The 18,811-nt window shown below is 42.2% G+C and overlaps 1 protein-coding gene across 2 annotated transcripts in view; it reads right to left on the bottom strand.

Moving 5' to 3' along the window:
* GRID2 (glutamate ionotropic receptor delta type subunit 2) overlaps positions 1–18,562 on the bottom strand; it is a 726,277-nt gene extending 707,715 nt beyond the window's left edge. For both annotated transcript variants that reach the window (XM_005148665.3, XM_013128934.3), the window contains exon 1: positions 18,475–18,562. In XM_005148665.3, the coding sequence (XP_005148722.1) occupies positions 18,475–18,562 (88 nt within the window). The remainder of the gene's footprint in view (positions 1–18,474) is intronic.
* Between the last annotated feature and the right edge of the window lie 249 nt (positions 18,563–18,811).

Raw genomic sequence — 18,811 nt, 5'->3', positions numbered from 1 at the left:
GAGAGAGGGGAGGAAGGGGGAGGCGTGAGAGAGTGGCTGTGTGGTTCTGGTTTGCCAGCTGGGCTTAAACCATGACAATGCTTCAGAAAACCATTAAGCCCACTGAAAACTAACTAGCTTCTGCATAAGGTTTTTGTCTCAAGACAAAATTAACTCAATACAAAAGATTATGACACTAACAGAAATGTGTCATTGGGATTTCCACCTATGTTTAAATCTGGTAATGTGAAGATTTTCCTAATCAGTCTCCCTCAATTCACACAACTGTAAATAATCCACATGCATTAGTGAAAGGTTGCTTATAAGTATTGGCAGCTACTAATGACCTTGAAATAAAAAAAGGCAAGGAAGTAGTTGATGGAAGGGAGAAAGGAAGGATAAAAGGACAAGAAGGAATCACATAAACATTGAAGATGTGATTCAAAGTCCAATAAAGCCAATGGAATGATTCATACTGACTTCAGGAGTCAAGCAAGACAGAGTCTGAAGAGGTAGCGAACAGATTTCAGGCCTAATGGTAGACATGTTATTTCTCCAAATGTTCTACAACAAAGAACATGATGTTTTACTCTAAAATAATCATCTGTAAGAAGAGAGTTATAGCCCATTTTTTTTCTTCTGAATGGCCCTGGCAGCTTTTTCTAACATCTGATATGGGAAATCTTTCCTTTCCCCCACCCCCCATCACATCTCCTAAAAAACATTCTATCCACACATACCGATGTCTGTCAGACTGTTAGTGGCCACAAAGTCACAGCCCTCAGGGGCTGTGAAAATAATGTCAGCTATGAATAATATGCTCTGCTTGAAAAACTGTCAGTCAACTTTGGAAACCTTTGTGTCATATTCCAGTTAGAAATGGGAAAAAGCAGCATGGCCAGCTGTCTTTATCCTGATGACCATTCCAGTAGCAGCTATTACCTAGAAAAGAAATAATACAGGAATATAGTTCCATCCAAATCCAGCAACATGTTCAAATGCACACTATGGTCTCGGTTGCTCAGAAGGTGAGTTGAGATTATGGCAATTTTTTTTAACTCTTTATAGAGTTTTAAAAACTTCAAGTCTGAGAAAATTTAAAGGTTGCATTGAGTCAGCAGCCTTAGTGGTCATCAGCTGAAGGCAGAAATATTGTTTTGCATAACAAAAACAAATGCATGCAAAATCATTTGTTGTGCCACTGCGTAAACTTCTTGGCTGTACTATTTCTGATCATTAGTTAGGAAAAAACAGAACTTCCCTATCTGCTCTTCACTTCTGATGGTGTATAAAAGCAGTTTAATACAGACTGCATAGTGAACAGGCCAAAAAAAGTGAACTTTGTACTGTGCTAAGGCAAGTTAGCCCTAGGAACCAAACCAGTACTATTTAAAGGCATTGTAATATACTATCAAAATGATGACAGCAAGAACCTAAAAAACCTCTTTTTTACAAGGAGCAGGCCAATAAATAAGCAATTTAAATAGATCTTATTTTTTTAAGCCAAAATACTTACCATGTTCTGCTAATAAATGTAATCTGTTTGCACAGATGGGGAAAAGTAAGAGGCAACAGAAGCAAAAACATTGCCCAGGTATTTTCAGGCTAAAAGTATTGCTGAAGCTTTCCTTTGCCTTTCTGGAAACATGAATACAATAGTGTTGTCCTGGGGCATGAAAGGAAGTAAATGAAGCTGACAAGAAACAACAAGCAAAAGATTACAGAAACTTCACCAAGGACTGCTTGTTACTATGTATACAGACAGCAGGTAGAACAGGTCCATGATCTCAGGTGCTATTACCACAACATGGATACTAGGCGATACTGCTGGATGAATAGCACCAGGGAACACAAGGTACGCTTCTCTTGCCTATCAGCCACAAATTTCAGTGACAGCTCTTGCCTCAAAAGCTCGTGTCCCAGAAACTTTTCCATTTCCCACCTTCCAGATCCCAACATGAATACACTTACACGCCAATCCACAAACACATAGTCACATTACCTTAAAGATCCAAAGGTACTGTTTGCAACTTAGATAATGTGATGATAAATGTCACTGCAGGTATCAAATTCAGTCTGGAGGGACTGACTCAAGACACAGTGAGAGAGATGAACAACTGCTTGTGATAGCTACCTGCCAAGAGCCAGAAAAACTCTCCACTTGTTTGGTTCCACTCCTTGACATTTCATAAGCACAAGAAACTGCTGGCATGCAAGTAAAGCTGTAACTGTCCCCTCAAAGTGAATTCTCTGGTAGAAGTATAAGGCAAATCTGGGATGTGAGGAGATAAAAGATGCTTGCTGTGAATGAGAAAGGTAGGCAGTAGCATACACAAAGAAGGGTGGTCAGAGGTGGCCAGAAGCATGTCCTAACTTACTTAATTAAGAAGGTAATGAAAGGAGGGCAACATTACACCTGCCCTGTATGACATACAGCTTGATGCAAAGCTAAGAGATGGCTTAGCTACCATGAGTGTCTCCTCAGCAAACTGCATGAGAATATTCTTGGGCTGACTCACACTCAGTTTTGTCTCATTTAGGACCTCCGACACAGTTTTTAAAAAAAAGTGTTTAGACCCAACAATTCTAAAGGAAGAAACAGATAATTAACACATGCCCTCTACGGCATATAACCATTTTTATACTCCATCATGGAGCTGCAATCAAACCACTTCCTCCCTTCACTTTCCCCTTATTCTCTGGTGCTAGTAGACCAAGTGTTTCCTTCCCTTGCTCCTGGTGAAATCCATCCCATTTTTCATCAAGGTGAGAAAAATCAGTAAAGAAATAGCTGCTGGCAACAGCTCTGAGTCCTTACAAAAAATAAGGGATTCATGAGATGGAAACTGCCCACCCTATGGGCCTCTTTATGAAGCATATATTCATATATGCTTTGAATCCGTCAGTACACTAAAGCAGTTTTTATGAGGGAAGATAAACAACTAAGTATGAGGAAACAAGCAAGAAAAATTATGTGGGAATACATCTGTTCTTATGCAGGGTCACCATACTGTATGTAGACATGGCAAAGATTACCCAGTACCCAGTCATGATAAATGGAGATCCCTCAAAAGGGTAGGTTTACTGACTGATGACTGTGGACTGGCCAATTCTATTTCATCAGCCTACTATTCACTGTAAATGTGTGGAAAAATCCATCTGTTCTTACTTCTCTGTACACACCAGATATAAAAGGAAACAAAAACCTGTCTAAGCAAAAAGCAAGAGTAAGACAAGAATACCCTTAAGATAAAGCCTTATTCTCAGAGTACAAACAGTCGCTGTTCCCCATACCTCAGACAAATGCTTGCTAACACAACAGAAGGTGGCTCTCTGTATGCTCTCTCTTACATCAGATAAACCAAAATACCTCTCAGTAATAGTAGAAGAAAACATAGTTGCTTGTATTGCACAACAGGCAGCCAAGAAATCTTTAATTCACCCTGGCTCTAGAGTGACTAGTTTCAAGCAAGTAACTTCCTGAGTGATCAGCCTATGTGAAAAACAAGGAAAAGAGCGTGGGATCCTGAGGGACAGTTTGGAAGAGGTGAAGATCTTTACACTTAAAGTAACAAGTAAAAGAGACCTGACTCTTCAAAAAGGTAATCAGTTCCCCCTGTACTTCCAGAATGGTAAAATAATAAAAAAGAATAATAAAAGATAGAACTGGCATATCATCCAGGAGAGTTGATCTTAGTGTTATCTTAGCTACATGGACCACTAGCCATTGTATCAATAAGTAAATGTACACACACACTCGACTTGTATACCAGCAAGAAATACTGATGAAAATTATATGCTAAAGGCATATGAGAGGCATGATCTATTTCTCTGCAGAGCTAGTTAAGAATATTAGCTATAGACAACGAATGACTGTGAATAAATAACTCAGTGAATCCTTTTTAGGAGAGAAAAGAGAAATATACCAAATGGTTCTGGTTGGCCACATTTTCGTTTTTTCCTCAACTGGAATTTTTATAAAATGCATCTTTAAATATGGATTTAAAAAAACCCTTCCTAAACTAGGCAATCCACAGCCACATGTAGTCTGGCATGACTAGATTTCCCGTCTTGCTCTTTCCTTTAAATATTGTGCAAGATAGAATCACTGAAGAGTTAGGGCTGGAAAGGACCTTAAGATCATCTAGTTCTATGGGCAGGGATACCTCACACTAGACCATGTTGCCCAAGGCTCTGTCCAGCCTGGCCTTGAACACTGCCAGGGATGGGGCATTTACCACTTCCTTGACTAAACTGTTCCAGTGCCTCACCACCCTCACGGTAAAGAGCTTCTTCCTTTAACTTGAACTTCCCCCTGTTTAAGTCTGAACCCGTTACCCCTCGTCCTATTGCTACAGTCCCTGATGAAGACTTGCTCTCCAGCACCCAAGTGCCATGGCACTTGCAGTCCAGAAAGCCAACCATATCCTGGCCTGCATCAAAAGAAGCACGACCAGCAGGTTGAAGGAGGTGACCCAGCCCCTCTAGTCTGCCCCCATGAGACCTCACTTGGAGTATTGTGTACAGTTCTTGTGTCCTCAACATAAAAAGGACATGGAACTGTTGGAACAAGTCCAGAGGAGGGCCACAAGGATGATCAGGGGACTGGAGCACCTCCTATATGAAGACAGGCTGAGAAAGTTGGGGCTGTTCAGCTTGGAGAAGAGAATCTTAATGGTGACTTCATAGCAGCCTTCCAATATATGAAAGGGGCCTACGAGGATGCTGGAGGGGTACTTCTTTGGAGTTAAGACTTTCCTCCACAGCATGATTCCTTCACTTGTTCTGGGAATTATGGTGATATTTAAATAGTACTAATCCTCACTAGCAGATGGTAGTAGCACTTTGTCAGAGCATTATTACATTAAAGTTAACACTGGAATTTTAATGAAACTGCTCTAACACATACTTCTCAAACCCTTTCATAAAAGAGCCATTTCAAAGCTTACATCTATATCTGCTGCTGGTCACTGACTTCAAACCATAATGAAAAGTGGCCATTTTTATTAAAAATTATGAAATACCCTCAAACCCAAAATAGTCAGGGGAAGTCTGTGAAATGAACCGCAATCCGTAACCTCTGCTGCATTGCTAACACAATGCTAAAAACAAAATACCTCTCTATGGCACTTGGTCCTCAAGCTGCCTCAAGAAATCTGGACGCTGGTTATTCCTAAGTAGAAGTTATTTGATTATTCATTGCAGATGCCTGGAGGTGAGAGGGAATGAAACAGCACACCCTTATTCTAAAGAGGGGATTAGGCAGAATGGATAGGGGTTACAAGGACGACTTCAACAGCTTCCAAAGCACCAACACCAATAATTTCAATGTCCTATTTGTTACCTCAAGCTGGTAGTACAAAATGATGCAAGGATATTGTTTATAAAAAGTTAGTCTCTCTCTTCCTTTCATGTTCTGGATGGGAATCTATAAACCTAGTATTTTCTGAAAACAGTTGTAGTGTTTACTTGACACAACAAAAAGAGCCAATTAATTGTAGCTCAGGGACATTTGGCAGTCTTACAAAAAATATGGGGGGAAAAAGCATCTAAAACAAAAATAAAAATTAAAAAAATTCTAACCCCCCCTGTGCCCCAGTACTTTACTGAACAGCTTTTTGTTTGTTTGTTATGTTTTCTTGGAGTTTTTTATTGGGTTTGGTTTATGGTGGGTTTTTTGTTTGCTTTTAATTTCTAAATCCTGCAGATGATTTTCAGCAGTTTCCAAAGGCATGATCACAGATTCACAAGGCAGTTCAAGTTGGAAGGGACCTTAAAGCTCAGCTAGTTCCAACTCTCCTGCCATGGGCACCTTGCACTAGACCAAGTTGCTCAAAGCTCATCCAACCTGGCCTTGAACACTGCCAGAGATGGGGCAGCCACAACTTCTCTGGGCAACCTGTGCCAGTGCCTCACCACCCTTACAGTAAAGAACTGCTTCCTAATATCTAAACTACATCTGTCCTCTGTCAGTTTAAATCCATTCCCCCTATCCCTGTTACTCTATGCCCTTCTATGTCGTCTCTCTCCAGATGCCTTGTAGACCCCCTTTAGTTATTGTTATAAGGTCTCCCTGGAGCCTTCTATTCTCCATACTGAGCAAGCCCAACTCTCTCAGCCAGTCTTCACAGGAAAGGTGTTCCAGCCCACAGATCATCTTCATGGTCTTCTGGACTTGTTCTAACAGGTCCACATGCCTGTTGTGTTGGTGGCCCAAGAGCTGAATGCAGTATCCCAGGTGGGGTCTCACAACAGCAGAGTAGAGGGGGAAGAACCTCCTTTCTGGTAATGCTCCTTTTGATGCACTCCAGCATACAGCTGGCTTTAAAGGCTGTGAGTGCACACTGCCAGCTCATGTTGAGCTTCTCAAACAATACCCCCAAGTCCTTCTCATGACTGTTCTCAATTCATTCTCCACCCAGCTTGTATTTGTGCTTGGGATTGCCCCAACCCAGGTATACCTTGCAGCAGACCTTGTTGAATTTCATGAGGTTGGCACAGGCCCACCTCTCTTGCCAAGTCAAGGTCTCTCCAGATGACATCCCTTCCCTCCAGTGTGTCAACTGCACCCTGAAGCTTGGGTGTCATGGGCAAACCTGCTGAGGGCACGAGGACACACTCAATCCCACTGTCCATGTTGCCAACAAAGATGTTGAACAGTGACAGTCCCCACACTGACTCCTGAAGAACAACACTCATCACTGGTCTCCACTTGCACATGGAGTTATTGACTGCAACTCTTTGGGTGCAATCATCCAGCCAATTCCTCATCCAAAGAGTTGTCCATCCATCAGATCCATGTCCCTCCAATTTAGAGACAAGGCTGTTGTGCAAGACGGTGTCAAATGCATTCCACAAGTACTGATATATGACATCAGTTGCTCTTACCTTGTCCACCAGTGCTGTAACACTGTCATTAGAAGGCTGCCAAATTAGTCAGCCATGATTTGCCCTTAGTGAAACCATGCTGGCTGTCACCAGTCACCTCCTTATTTTCCATGGGCCTTAGCACATTTTGCAGGATTTATTCCATGATCTTGCTGCGCACTGACATGAGACTTTTTTTTTCCTCTTTATCTACCTTCCCGTGAGGAAGCACTTACCTCCTCCTCCCATACATCATTCAGCCCTGTTATTAAAGATCACTGATTTCAAAAAAACATTCTAAAACGTATTATCCCCACTCTTAGTGTGTCTCAGTGGAAAAAGAAATCAGTGGCTGCCCCTTTACTGCACTAAAAGAGGGCTGGACAGGACCACCAGTGCTGACAGAAAACCAGACTTCACCCTCAACAGCCCAAATGAGAGCATGGGTTAAGATAAGCATAAGATAAGACCGACCCACAGCTCTAGAGCTTCACTGAAGAGAGATCTAACTTTCAGTGCAAGCTATGCAGCTATTTCAAATGATCAGATGAGGGAAAGCTAGAGCTCTCCCGCACTCCACAAAAGGACACAGCAGGCTTTGAATCCAAATGCACACTGCATTATTTTCTCTCTTTCCTTACTAAATTAGGTCAAAAGTCAATGGAGCAGAAGCTGTGGCTATGTGCATCCCTTCCTCCTACTCTCCATCCACAGAAGCTGAGCTTACATGGAGGCACGGTACAGACCAGCAATAAACCGCTGCACAGAGGAAGCAAAAGAAGATTATGTAATTGGAGGGAAATACTAAGGCACAGGAAAGTACAGTATGCTTGGAGCTATCCTGGGAGGAGAGGAGTGGAAGATAATACTTCGGTACTCATTGTTTGTGTACAACAATACTAGACAATACAAAGATAAAATGGATCTTGCTTTTCTGCAAAGTAACCAGACACAATTATCAGCTAAAGAAAAAAAAGTCTACCACAGAAATTAAATGCTTTACAGTAATATAGAGTCTGGGTGGGGAGAAAGAATCCAGTTTTCTAATCTATAATTTTTTTGGCCATTCCAGTGCCTCATGTCTTTGGATTTCCCAACTTCCCTCATAAGCATACATAGATAACTGTTCTTTACAGCCTGTCCCAAGTGTTGAAAGCCCAGACTCCAGCCCACATAAATGTAAAACTGCATGCTTTTCTCTGGAATTATCCTGTATTTTTACAAAGTTAGCCTGGCTCACCTCTTGGGATAGCCCCCTCCAAATGCTTCCTGCACCCCTTCACCACTCAACCAATTCTCACCACTGCTAACCACAACTAGCCACCCCCTTCCAAACCTCCCACGTGGAGGGCACCAACAGAACCTTCCCCACAGTACTCCTGCTCCCAAAGCCTCTATGCTGCAGAGAAACCACCAATAATGCTTTAATCCCTGCCAACTCATGCTACCCTTTACCTGCAAACTCCTTGCAGCCAGACACAGCATTGATGATATTCCTAAGACATCACCCTCTGTGATGGCGACATCAAGCGCGGCTGATCATTTCCCTGTCTAAAAAAGACAGTGTATGCAGTATGTGCTTTTGCCCTGCCCACTCCCCTCAGCCATTTCATTTGACATAGTCCCTATACCATTTGCAGCACTGGCAAAAATGAGAGAAATTTTTCCAAACAGATGGGTGGGTAACTCTCGTGTATCTCCCAGATGCAATCTTATTACGTAACAGGAGACCTACTCCAAGGCCTTGGAAAATAGTTTCCCTACATTGTTTCAATAACATTCCAGAAACTCCATGAGGCTAGCTAACACGGCTGTAGATGCTTTCAGAATCGCTGATTATATTTAAATATCTCTTTTAAATAAAGGAAGGCATTTTGCAACATACGTTGTTCCACTTTCCCACAAAGGGCTCTTTTCTTTCTACCTAGATGTCATGTCTTCCAAAGCTGTCCTATGAAATATATGTCCAAACAAAAGAAACAGAAAGTAAGCTTGCATGTGCATAACCATGCATTAGTTTCCATACTAAGTAAAATCAGAGACTAATATGTCAGCAGCTGATGAGATAATTACTGTTTTTATTTTGCCAATTTAAACAATGTTATTGGCAATAAAGCATCACAGATAATGATTATACACATATTGCTGGCCTTTATTTCCCATCAACTCTCTCACCTCATAGCACTGTAACTTCTATTACCACATGCCCCAAATCAGGAAGTATGGCATTTGCCCTCTCAGGACATCCCTGCAGACATACCTGAATGTTTTCAGTCCCTCATACCCACAGTGATCATTCACAAATGTGAATGAATGAATGAATCCATCTCCTAGAAGACACAAAAAATTTGCAACTTTGTCTCCTGGTGTACAAACTGAGTCAGAGAGATCCAAGCCCTCTCTGTTACTTCATCATCAAATCTTCTGACAGCCAGCTTCTTGTTCCACATTTGCGCAGCTTCTAGCACAGTGGGGAGCCATTTCATTATTTGTATTCATGTTATGACTTCCTGCCTGTAAGTAAAAAGCCTCCCAAATCTCTGTGTTGTTACTTAAGGCACAAACCAATGTCATCCCAAATCAAAGAAAACTCCAGTGAAATATTTTCAAAAAGAATAATCCCTCTGATTTCTATAAAAGTGTGTGTTTATACATTGTATATGCACCCGTTAACACACACCCCACTGCTTGTGTTAACCTGCAGCACAGACCTGGGAATTTAGGTAGTACCTGAGCAGTAAATTGTAAAAATCTTTATGGCAAATACATTAGTGGATATACTGCAATACTGCTTGGGTCTGTATGTTCACAAAAGGGAGAAGTGAAGAAAGACTAGCCTTAAGCATGATAACCAACTTTTGGAGGTATATTCGTCTCAAAAGAGGTCAAACAAGTGGAATCCCAGAGAATTAAAAAGCAGCCTTTTCTGTCCAAATAACAGGTATTTCTGTTATGGTATGTTTGACTTTACCCTCTCTGACTAGGAAAAAAAAAATGCGGGTATTTAAGAGTATAGAACACAGCAACCATCACAACTTCTTGCCATGAACTTGGAATGTAACAGAGGAAGAAACAGATAAAAACAATGAAAGAGGGAAGTACATGTATTTTAATATGACCAATTATAGCTATTGCCTCCCACCTGCCATTTAACACACAGTCTGTACTATATACTGGCTGTACAATGCCAGTACTCTATAGTGGTTTCTCTAAGTGAGAACCAGATCTTTTCCACTGGCTTTTTCCTTTCAACAGCTCTCCAGTACATGAAATGGATTAAAAACATTCTCAAACATTTAAGATGCACATTAGAAAGACTGAAAAAATGCAAAGTCTATACATCAACAAATATCCTTGCTTAACAAGTGTTAGGTCTGCAGATGTGCCCAAGGCACGCTTTCAGCCGATGATATACTACCAGACCACTTTTAGTACTCATTGCTGTCAGTGAGGTAACTCTGCAATAGTCTTGTCATGTCAGAAAGACAACTGCCATCCTCAAAATGTATCAATGGCTCACAAGCCTAAGCTCGACTGGCAGTCAGTCAAGCTTGTGCTCTTGCATGCTTTAAAATCAAATTAAGTTACTATCTGTCATCAGGTCTAGGTCCTGAACACAGGCTCTCAGGTGGAGTCCCATGTCAGGGAAGACTGTCCTGTGCACATTTTCATTTCTCTATTTAAAGCAGATTTGTGAAAGTATTATACTTGTACATGTTAAAAGAAAGCACAGCAAATTCAGGTCTGCTGCTATGTCATCTTCTGCTCTCTCTGGAGTTCTCATCCAGAACTACTTTCCACAGCACCAGAGTGGTGCTATTTGATTTTGATTTATCACAAGTGAATTATTATAATGAAATCACCAACTCAATTTAAGCCTCTGAGAAAGATATGGTTGGTCTAACAAAAAATTGTGCTGCAAAACAAGCAATTATCGTTAGGTTCACTGGATATTGGCCTTAGCAATCCAACTGATTATAGAAAGTTAATGATTTAAAAAGCAATGAAGAAATAAGAGATTAAATCCTTTAAATCTGCATGAAAGACTCCAAGAGGGATTTTACAGTGATTTTCACTGCATATTTTATTAGATATGTGATATTTTATTCATGAGTAAAGCAAATATAACAATTAGGAATAATTAGCATTTCAGCACAGAGTGTTATCTAATAGGTTAAAATACATATATAATTCTTCATTTAAATTCTGTATCTTCACATTTCGCCCTTCCTGGTTCAGAATTTTTCCATCTAGCATAGCACTTACAGGAGCATTACACAGCTCCCAGAGAAACAGAAACAAAGAACTAGTGGCTCTTGCCTTTGATAACTGATTTTCCTCCCCTCCTTGCATTCTTACTAATTTTCTTTTTCAATTTCCTCCTGAGCATAGCTGGTCAGACAAACCCAGCAAAACTTCCAGAGAACCTTTTTCCTTTTATCTCTTTTTCTACCCTCATCCCCCATCATTCCAGACCTAAAGTGTGCAATAGAAATCTACTTTAAATCTAACCATGTACTTACAAATCCATCCGTTTACAGTTGACTAAAACTACAGTGTATGTTCCTGTACCACCTCTTCCACTGTAATGCTACAGAGAAATGCTGTAGATAATGTATTATCCTTTCATATTAAGTAAGTGTTGCTTTTTATGTGTTGGGTTTGGTTTTTTTTAGTGCAACACTTGGAGCTCACGGCATAGCCCTTCCTTAAGCTGATGTGGTTACCCCAGACCAAAGCAGGAACAAGACTCTAGCTGAAGTGCACTCTGTGATACAATACAGGATTCAAAATATCACGTTCTCTGAATTAAGAATATTATCACTGAAATTAGGATATAAATTCTGAACCTTACAAAATTACAGCACTGCACAATTTCAAGCCTGTTCCCTTGCCAAGTTTCGTAACTGTCATCCAAACACCTGTACATTTTATCTACTAACCTTCCATTTCAGCCTGTGTCCTCCTGTTATACAGATCAGTTAGAACCCTCTAAGTCACATAAACCATTACTAATTATAGTGGCTGCAGATACAAGAGATTCTTTCCCTTACTCCACCATCTTTCACAACTACTCAGCCAACAATACCCAGAAACCAAAGCCTGACTCCTATAATGAAGAACAACAGAGGAAATTGCCGTACTGGTGCTCATGGGAAGAGACCAAAGTACAGAAAGATGAGGCAAGAAAGATACCTTTTCCTCATCCACTCTTTCTCTAAACACTGTCACATTAGTCTCTATGTTTACATTATTACATCAAGAATACACAATTAAATTCTACTTTGTAACATCGGACAACAGCACTTCCTCTTCTCTGCATGCTGCTTCAAATGCACAAGCCACCTAAGAACCACATCCAGAAGATTTTGCCCAGGTCATCCTTACCTGGTGTCAAGGATGGTTTAACTAAAACAGCACCACACTTATTAGACACTCATTTAGCACATATTACATGCCAAGTATCACATTGCATCATCTTAGTATTGCACCATCTCCAATTGTCTACTAGCCTGGATGAGCAAAGAAACCATGGTCAACAGTGCTCTGAGAAGGCCAGTATAGCTCATTTTGGTAACTACTAGCAACAGGTCAACTCCTGCTTAGTAATGGACATAACAGATTGTGGAGGAAGATAAAGTAAAATCACAGCAGGAGAGGAACTGCATCTCTATCCAAGAAGCCCAGTAGGAAGCCCATTGCCAGTCAGTTTAGGATACAAAATGCCCCCGAGAAGCATGAGCTTTCATGCCCAGTTCCTACCCACTATGACAGTTTGCTGGCAAACTGCACATTATGCTTTACTGTGATTGTCATGCTTGCATCTTGGCACTTCTAGATAACACAAACAAATGAGTGTATCTGTGGCTCTCAGAGATTAGTGTCAGCATCACCAGAGCCATGAACTGAACTGTAAGGCATTCAGATATGGAGCCATTCAGGTTTCTAGAGACATGCTGAGCCTGCCACTGAAATCAAAGTTTTCTTTCAATGTCACCAACACAGACAATAAATTACTCCTTCTGGAGTAATTCAAATCTTATTAAAAAAAAAGTTACATCTGAGTTTACAGATGCAGAAAGGTATACTAACTTGCTTCATTACCAGTGTATCACCTGAAATCAAGATTTTGCACACACTAAGCTATCATGTAACTTAGTTTCAGAGTTTGATTATTTGCTCTTATTTCCTCAAATTATAGATCATTTTATGAACATTGTTTCCTTTTCCCATTGGTTGCTCTTAAGTCCAAACAGTAATTGTTTGTGTGTAATAAATGTTTAAACACTGATGATGTAAACCACAAACTGGAGAATGTGCAGACAGTGTATGCTTCCATATATAATTCACGTAATTAGAAAAAAATAGCTAAAAATGCATAGACAAATAGAACTACTCTTTCACATAAACTATTTTTAAAACCATTGTTAGCATACTGACAAAAAAAGGCAATTGAGTAGGAGCGACAAAGAGCAAAAATACAAACCTCAAAAGGCAAAAGCCCCCAATAAATTTCAGCGAAAACCAGACTGTCATGGCAGATTATAGATACATATATATCAAATGAAAGAAAATGATGTAAATTCAAGTCTATATCTAGGGAGTAACCTAATGGCTTACAAAAGTCATCTCCTGCCAATACCACTTGCTTTACAAGGCCAGGGAGTGGAAGAGAACCATACTTAATGCCTTTGTTCATTAAGTTAAATGAACCTTAGTTGGTAGGTTTATGTAGTCACAGTCTTAAAAGATTTTTCTCCAGTGTCTTTTTTCAAAGATGGCATTGTGAGAATAAAGACTCTGTGCATCCTTAAGTACTCATCTGAAAGCACACAGCAGCAGCAGTGATTGCCATGTCTGGCATTTGTTAGGACACCACTTGAAAATGGATAGTTGCCTTCCCTTCCCCCCAACCCCTTTATCAAGGACAAAGAACTTGAAATAACACTAAGAATTATTTAAGAATATGAAAAGGAGCTGCCTGCTGTAGTCAGCAATCCACAGGCTCAGTTTAAAATCTTCTCAAGTCAACTAAGCGACTCACCTGGATTATGACAGGCTCTGGATCAGGCCCTGGAGATCACTAAGAAACACTCCAGAAAGCAGTGACACCTAATGGCAAATACACCTTTGGAGGATAGCAATCTGTAATCTATGGCAGGCAAAATTATCCCTCTCTAGCTGCAGAATAACTAGCACTAAAACATGTTACAGGGTCTGAAATACTATAACAAATTTAAGCACCTGGGAGAGTCTGAGAAAGAGCGCACATAGAAACACCAAGTACTTCACGCATGCCGTGCACTTAGGTAGAACATAGTTATTAACAAAACCCACTGGCTGCTAAGCCACACCAAGCTGTGTTCCAGGTCTTCATTGTATGTTTAAAATAAGCAAGTAACCTTGGCAGGTTCTACAGCAGGGAAGACAGAGTCCTGAACCCTCACCTGTAGACGCTACAGACACATTGATAGGCATTTTTTTTTTAATCAGTTTTGCTCACTTGTCCTACACTTTACAAACTGCATGTAAAAATACTGTAATGCACAGTTACACTACAACATCTTCTAATGAGGCCTTACCAATAACATGGCAAATTAAATTCCTATTACCAATGCACAATACAAGCCGAATCACACTGTACTACACCAGTTTACAAGGAGAAATGTGGATGTTCATACGACCAAGCTAGAAGAATCCCTTTCCTTACCAAAAAAAAAAACCACATTTTAAATACACTACCAATATCAACAGAAGTAAGACCCCATGTTGGAACTGCCCTGATATTATTAGTATGGCACAGAAGAGCTTTGAACTATAAGCCAAAACTCAGGACACAGCAATGCTGGAACTTTTCTAACACAAACAATGCAGCAGTCCAGGCCTCCAAAGTCTAAAAGCTGAGATGTGCAAGTGAAGAACAGATCTAGTCTTCTCTCTCAGAGAAAAAAAAAACCAACAGTGTATATATAAAAATATCTATTAAAATATGTATAAATATATGTAAAAGCACATATAGTATATATAGCTATATCGTATATGTCTGAGCTTACTGTTGAAAATAAAAAAGCTAGGAGCAGTATGCAACTGCAGTGGACTGAATTAGCCTTTAAAAATATTTTAGTGCATTTTTTCAGCAAAACCTGTTGTACCTGTTCTGTGTGACTGCTATCCTGATGATTTTGCTGCACCTAATGCATGTGTATTTGCATATGTGCTTCTATAGGCACAATAGGAAATCCATATGCACATACAGATGTATTAGTATGTACATGTCAAGAGAAAAAAAATGAGAACAAAGTAAGAAATATAAAAGCATGAGACCATCAGCTGTAGAGGATACAAAGCATGTACAAATTGTGCAGTTGACAAAGAATGCCACCCAATCCCTGCTTAATTAAAGCACTGTTCTAAACCCCTGTTTAGGGAGTGAGGAGTGTGGGACGACTGATGTATGAAGAAAATATCAGGCAGCGTGGCTAATCTCAGAGACTTTGGAGCTTTCGAGCTACATAAATCAGAGCGACTTTTTGAATAGCCTCATAAAACACAAAATCATTGCCATTCCACTCACGACTTTCAGATTCTTCCTACAGCATACAGATCATTAGGAAACTTCTAAGCAATCAAGTAATGTGGGGCTGATGAAATTACTCAATCAATGCATGGGCTGAGAGAAAGAAGTATAATACAGAATTGCACAGTTTTGACATGATAACCCTGCCCCTTTTTTGTATAGGGGTAAGGAAAATTACAGTGGAGTCGATTCATTTTAACATTTTCACAAGAGTGCTTAATGTAGCCTTTCTGAACTGCCAGTTCCTATTTATAATGGCAGGGCAGCAGAAACATACATACTATATAAGCAGCCATACCAATGTTCAAAATATGCTATAGGAAAATGTTTATTTTTAAATGTGCACATTTCCATACACACAGACCTGCTCTAATGATCAAAGCAGCAGCTGTAACCATTCACAAGACAGGAATATGAACAAGCATATCACAAATAAATACCAGTCACCATACCCCTCCCACTGCCATCAACACATCGCTAATCTCTACTCACTGAATAGTAACATTTTTGTCATTGTCTAAGAAATGGTTGATAACATACTTTGATACAAGAAACACATCAAACACCACGTAGACAAGACAGTGTATTATACTGGAAAAGTACATGCTATCAGAAAAAGGGTTCACACAGGTAACATAGGGGTTTTTTTACAACCATCTGCCCCTCCTAAACATGGGAAAATATTTTCCACTGGAATATCTTAGCACTGTAGAATGAGAAAAAGATAATGCAATTATTCTGTTTTTTGCCTTAGACATCAGTACTACCTCTCGTAGTATTTCTTTTCCTCTGAACCGAGGTTTTGATTTTTTTCAGTGGCTTTATCAATTCCCCTGTAGTTAATGTGTTAACAGAGTACCATGCTACTGCTTTTGCTAACTCATATAGGTAAATACAGTTTATAATTTATATCTAAATATTTTACACATAAGTTTACTCTGTACAAGTAGGAGAAAACAAAAAGGGGTTAGAACAGACAGGTCACAAAATACAGCCGTGTTACTAGGGGCCACATTCTCATCTGGCAGCTGTACATGTTGGAATGCTTAGCTGACTACCCATTTAGTGTTAAAATAGTTCTAATTTCAGGTCATTTATTCTCAGTGTATTCATTATAGTAGCTTTGAAGTTCCATGTAACAATTACAGTTTGCCATTTTCATGGCAACATAAACCAGTCTATAAAAAGAGGTAATCCCGTTGTCACCTGTACTAATTGTCTCTCAAGCCAAATTAATCGTGGGTGAAGCAACTACTTTGATATTTTATTTTGCTTTCAGTAAGGATTTACGACGTCGAAGCAGCTAATCACTAACAGCGTTATAAGAAAACATTAGTGATGTTTCCGTACGACTGGTGCACCACAAGTGAGATAAACAAAATTGTCATTAAGAGGAAAACAGAAAAGCCATCGCCTCCCCCGATGCCGGTGAGGAGGCACACAGCCTGCCCAGCACCACTCCCAGAGCCCGGGACTGCGAGAAAGGGGGTTGCAAAGAAACTCCTTATCTGCTACAATCTAAATTTCCCCCAAAACCCTAATATCTGAGCAGTGTGTTACAAGCTCTTAAGGAAGAAATCCTACAACGTAACCTAGTGCCGCTTGAACAGTCTACAACTGGGAAGAATTTTTTAAACAAGTCATTCTCCCTTTAAAAGGAGGGCGTAAGGGACTGCCTCCCCTGAGCAGCAGCTGATGCTCCAGTCGCACACAAGCCCTAAGGACTGACCCCTATAAAGTTGCAGTACTTAAGGGGAGCGCTAGCCCATGGACTACGGCGGGGTGGGGGGGAGGAAGCTACACGAGGGCCTGGCGCGTGGCTACCCCAGTATCGGTGTCCTGCAGAAAAGCTCTTGGAGCCGGGCATTCCAAACGTTCTTCCCGCTTTCCCTTCCACAGAAACCCGCTACACATCCCCGTGACAGGCACCGGCAGACATATTTATAAAGCCAACCCCGGGGGGGGAGCGGCAGCTGCCCCATAGTGGGGCTGGCACCTCCCCGGGGACGTCCCCAAAACGATGACGGGACCTTGCCCCCAGATGCACTTCCCCGGGGCAGCTCCCCCCCGCTCCCCAAAACCTCCCGGCGTTTCCAGGCTCCCGCTCCGCCTGCGTGCGGTGCCTACAGATGGGCAAGCGGCCGAGGAGGAAGCACCATCCCCTCTTCTCCTTTGCTCTCCCCTCCCCGCTCATCCCCGGCCGGCGCAGGGGGGCGACCCGCTCTCGCCAGTCTTGGGAACAAACCGCCGCGCGGTGGCGGGGCCCGGCGCTTCCCAGGGATGCGCCCGCCAGGGAGGAAGGCTGCCGGGCCGGAGGTGACTCCGGATCATGGCGAGAGAAAGCAGAGACGGGAGGCCGGAGGAAACCGGGCTGGGAGCACGGGCAGCGCTGTACATAGCATTACCCCAGCTGCCCCCTCTGCACTCGCCGGCGCCAGGGTAGGCTGGTATCCTTCCCGGGCGCCGCGGCCCCGGGAGGCAGCCACCTGGCCGGAGGGGTAGCGGCTCAGGACGGGGGTGCGCAGTGGCCGGAGCCCCCCGCCCCTGTCCGCCTGCGGGAGGGGAAGCGCTCACGGTGCCAAACCACCTGTTCCGCCGCGACAGGGGAAGGCGGGATGGGGGATTAAGAAAGGCAAGGGGGAGGCTTTGCAACACGGGGAGGCTCGGGATCTCCCCCGCCCCAGGGCTAGCCGGAGGAGGAGGAAGGCAAGCGGGAGCTGAGGGGCTTGCAGGAGCTACCGAGAAAGTGGTTGAGCTCTGTCCCCCTCCCCCCAGACCAACAGCTGCGCAAAACCTCAAGGTCTAAAGCACGCACATACCCCGCTGACAAGAAACCTTTACACAGAGCGGTAGGGGAAAAGAGGACGGCCAAGATCCTGGTGGAAAGCAATTATAAGAGAAGAACAAACAGAAAAAAAAAACCAAAAACAAGGGATAAAAGAAAGCGGGGGCTGCGGGGGAGGGAAGGGGAAGCCTGCCAAGAGAGGGAAGGTTGCAAAGGAGAGCTGGAAAAGTGTCCAGCAGCACTAGCAGTCGCAGCACCCCCTTACCGATATGAATGATTGAATCTGCAATCGCCGCTTTCCAGGTTCGAGTCCAACAGACGGACACGACCAGGATGAGGGAGAAAACTTCCATCTCCTCTGGAGGTCCAGGCTTTGTAACAACAGAGCTCTTCGCCAAGCGGTAACACCGCGGAAGATAGCGCGGCGCAGGAAACCCAAGAGTTTGAGGTGCCGCCGGAGGAGCGTGTAAATCCCGGTGGCCGGCGCAGAGCCGCGGCTGTGCAGGAAGCGAGCTCGGGGCTGGGAGCGCCTCGCTCTTCGGCGAACCCCTGCCTCACTTCGAGGGGCTCCTGGGCAGCACCGGAGTTGCTGGGAGCGCCGG

This window comes from Melopsittacus undulatus, chromosome 7, assembly GCF_012275295.1.
Source record: "Melopsittacus undulatus isolate bMelUnd1 chromosome 7, bMelUnd1.mat.Z, whole genome shotgun sequence".
In the NCBI taxonomy this organism is placed as follows: domain Eukaryota; kingdom Metazoa; phylum Chordata; class Aves; order Psittaciformes; family Psittaculidae; genus Melopsittacus; species Melopsittacus undulatus.
Note: the sequence above shows the minus strand (reverse complement) of the source record. Positions and strands in the feature narration are given on the sequence as shown.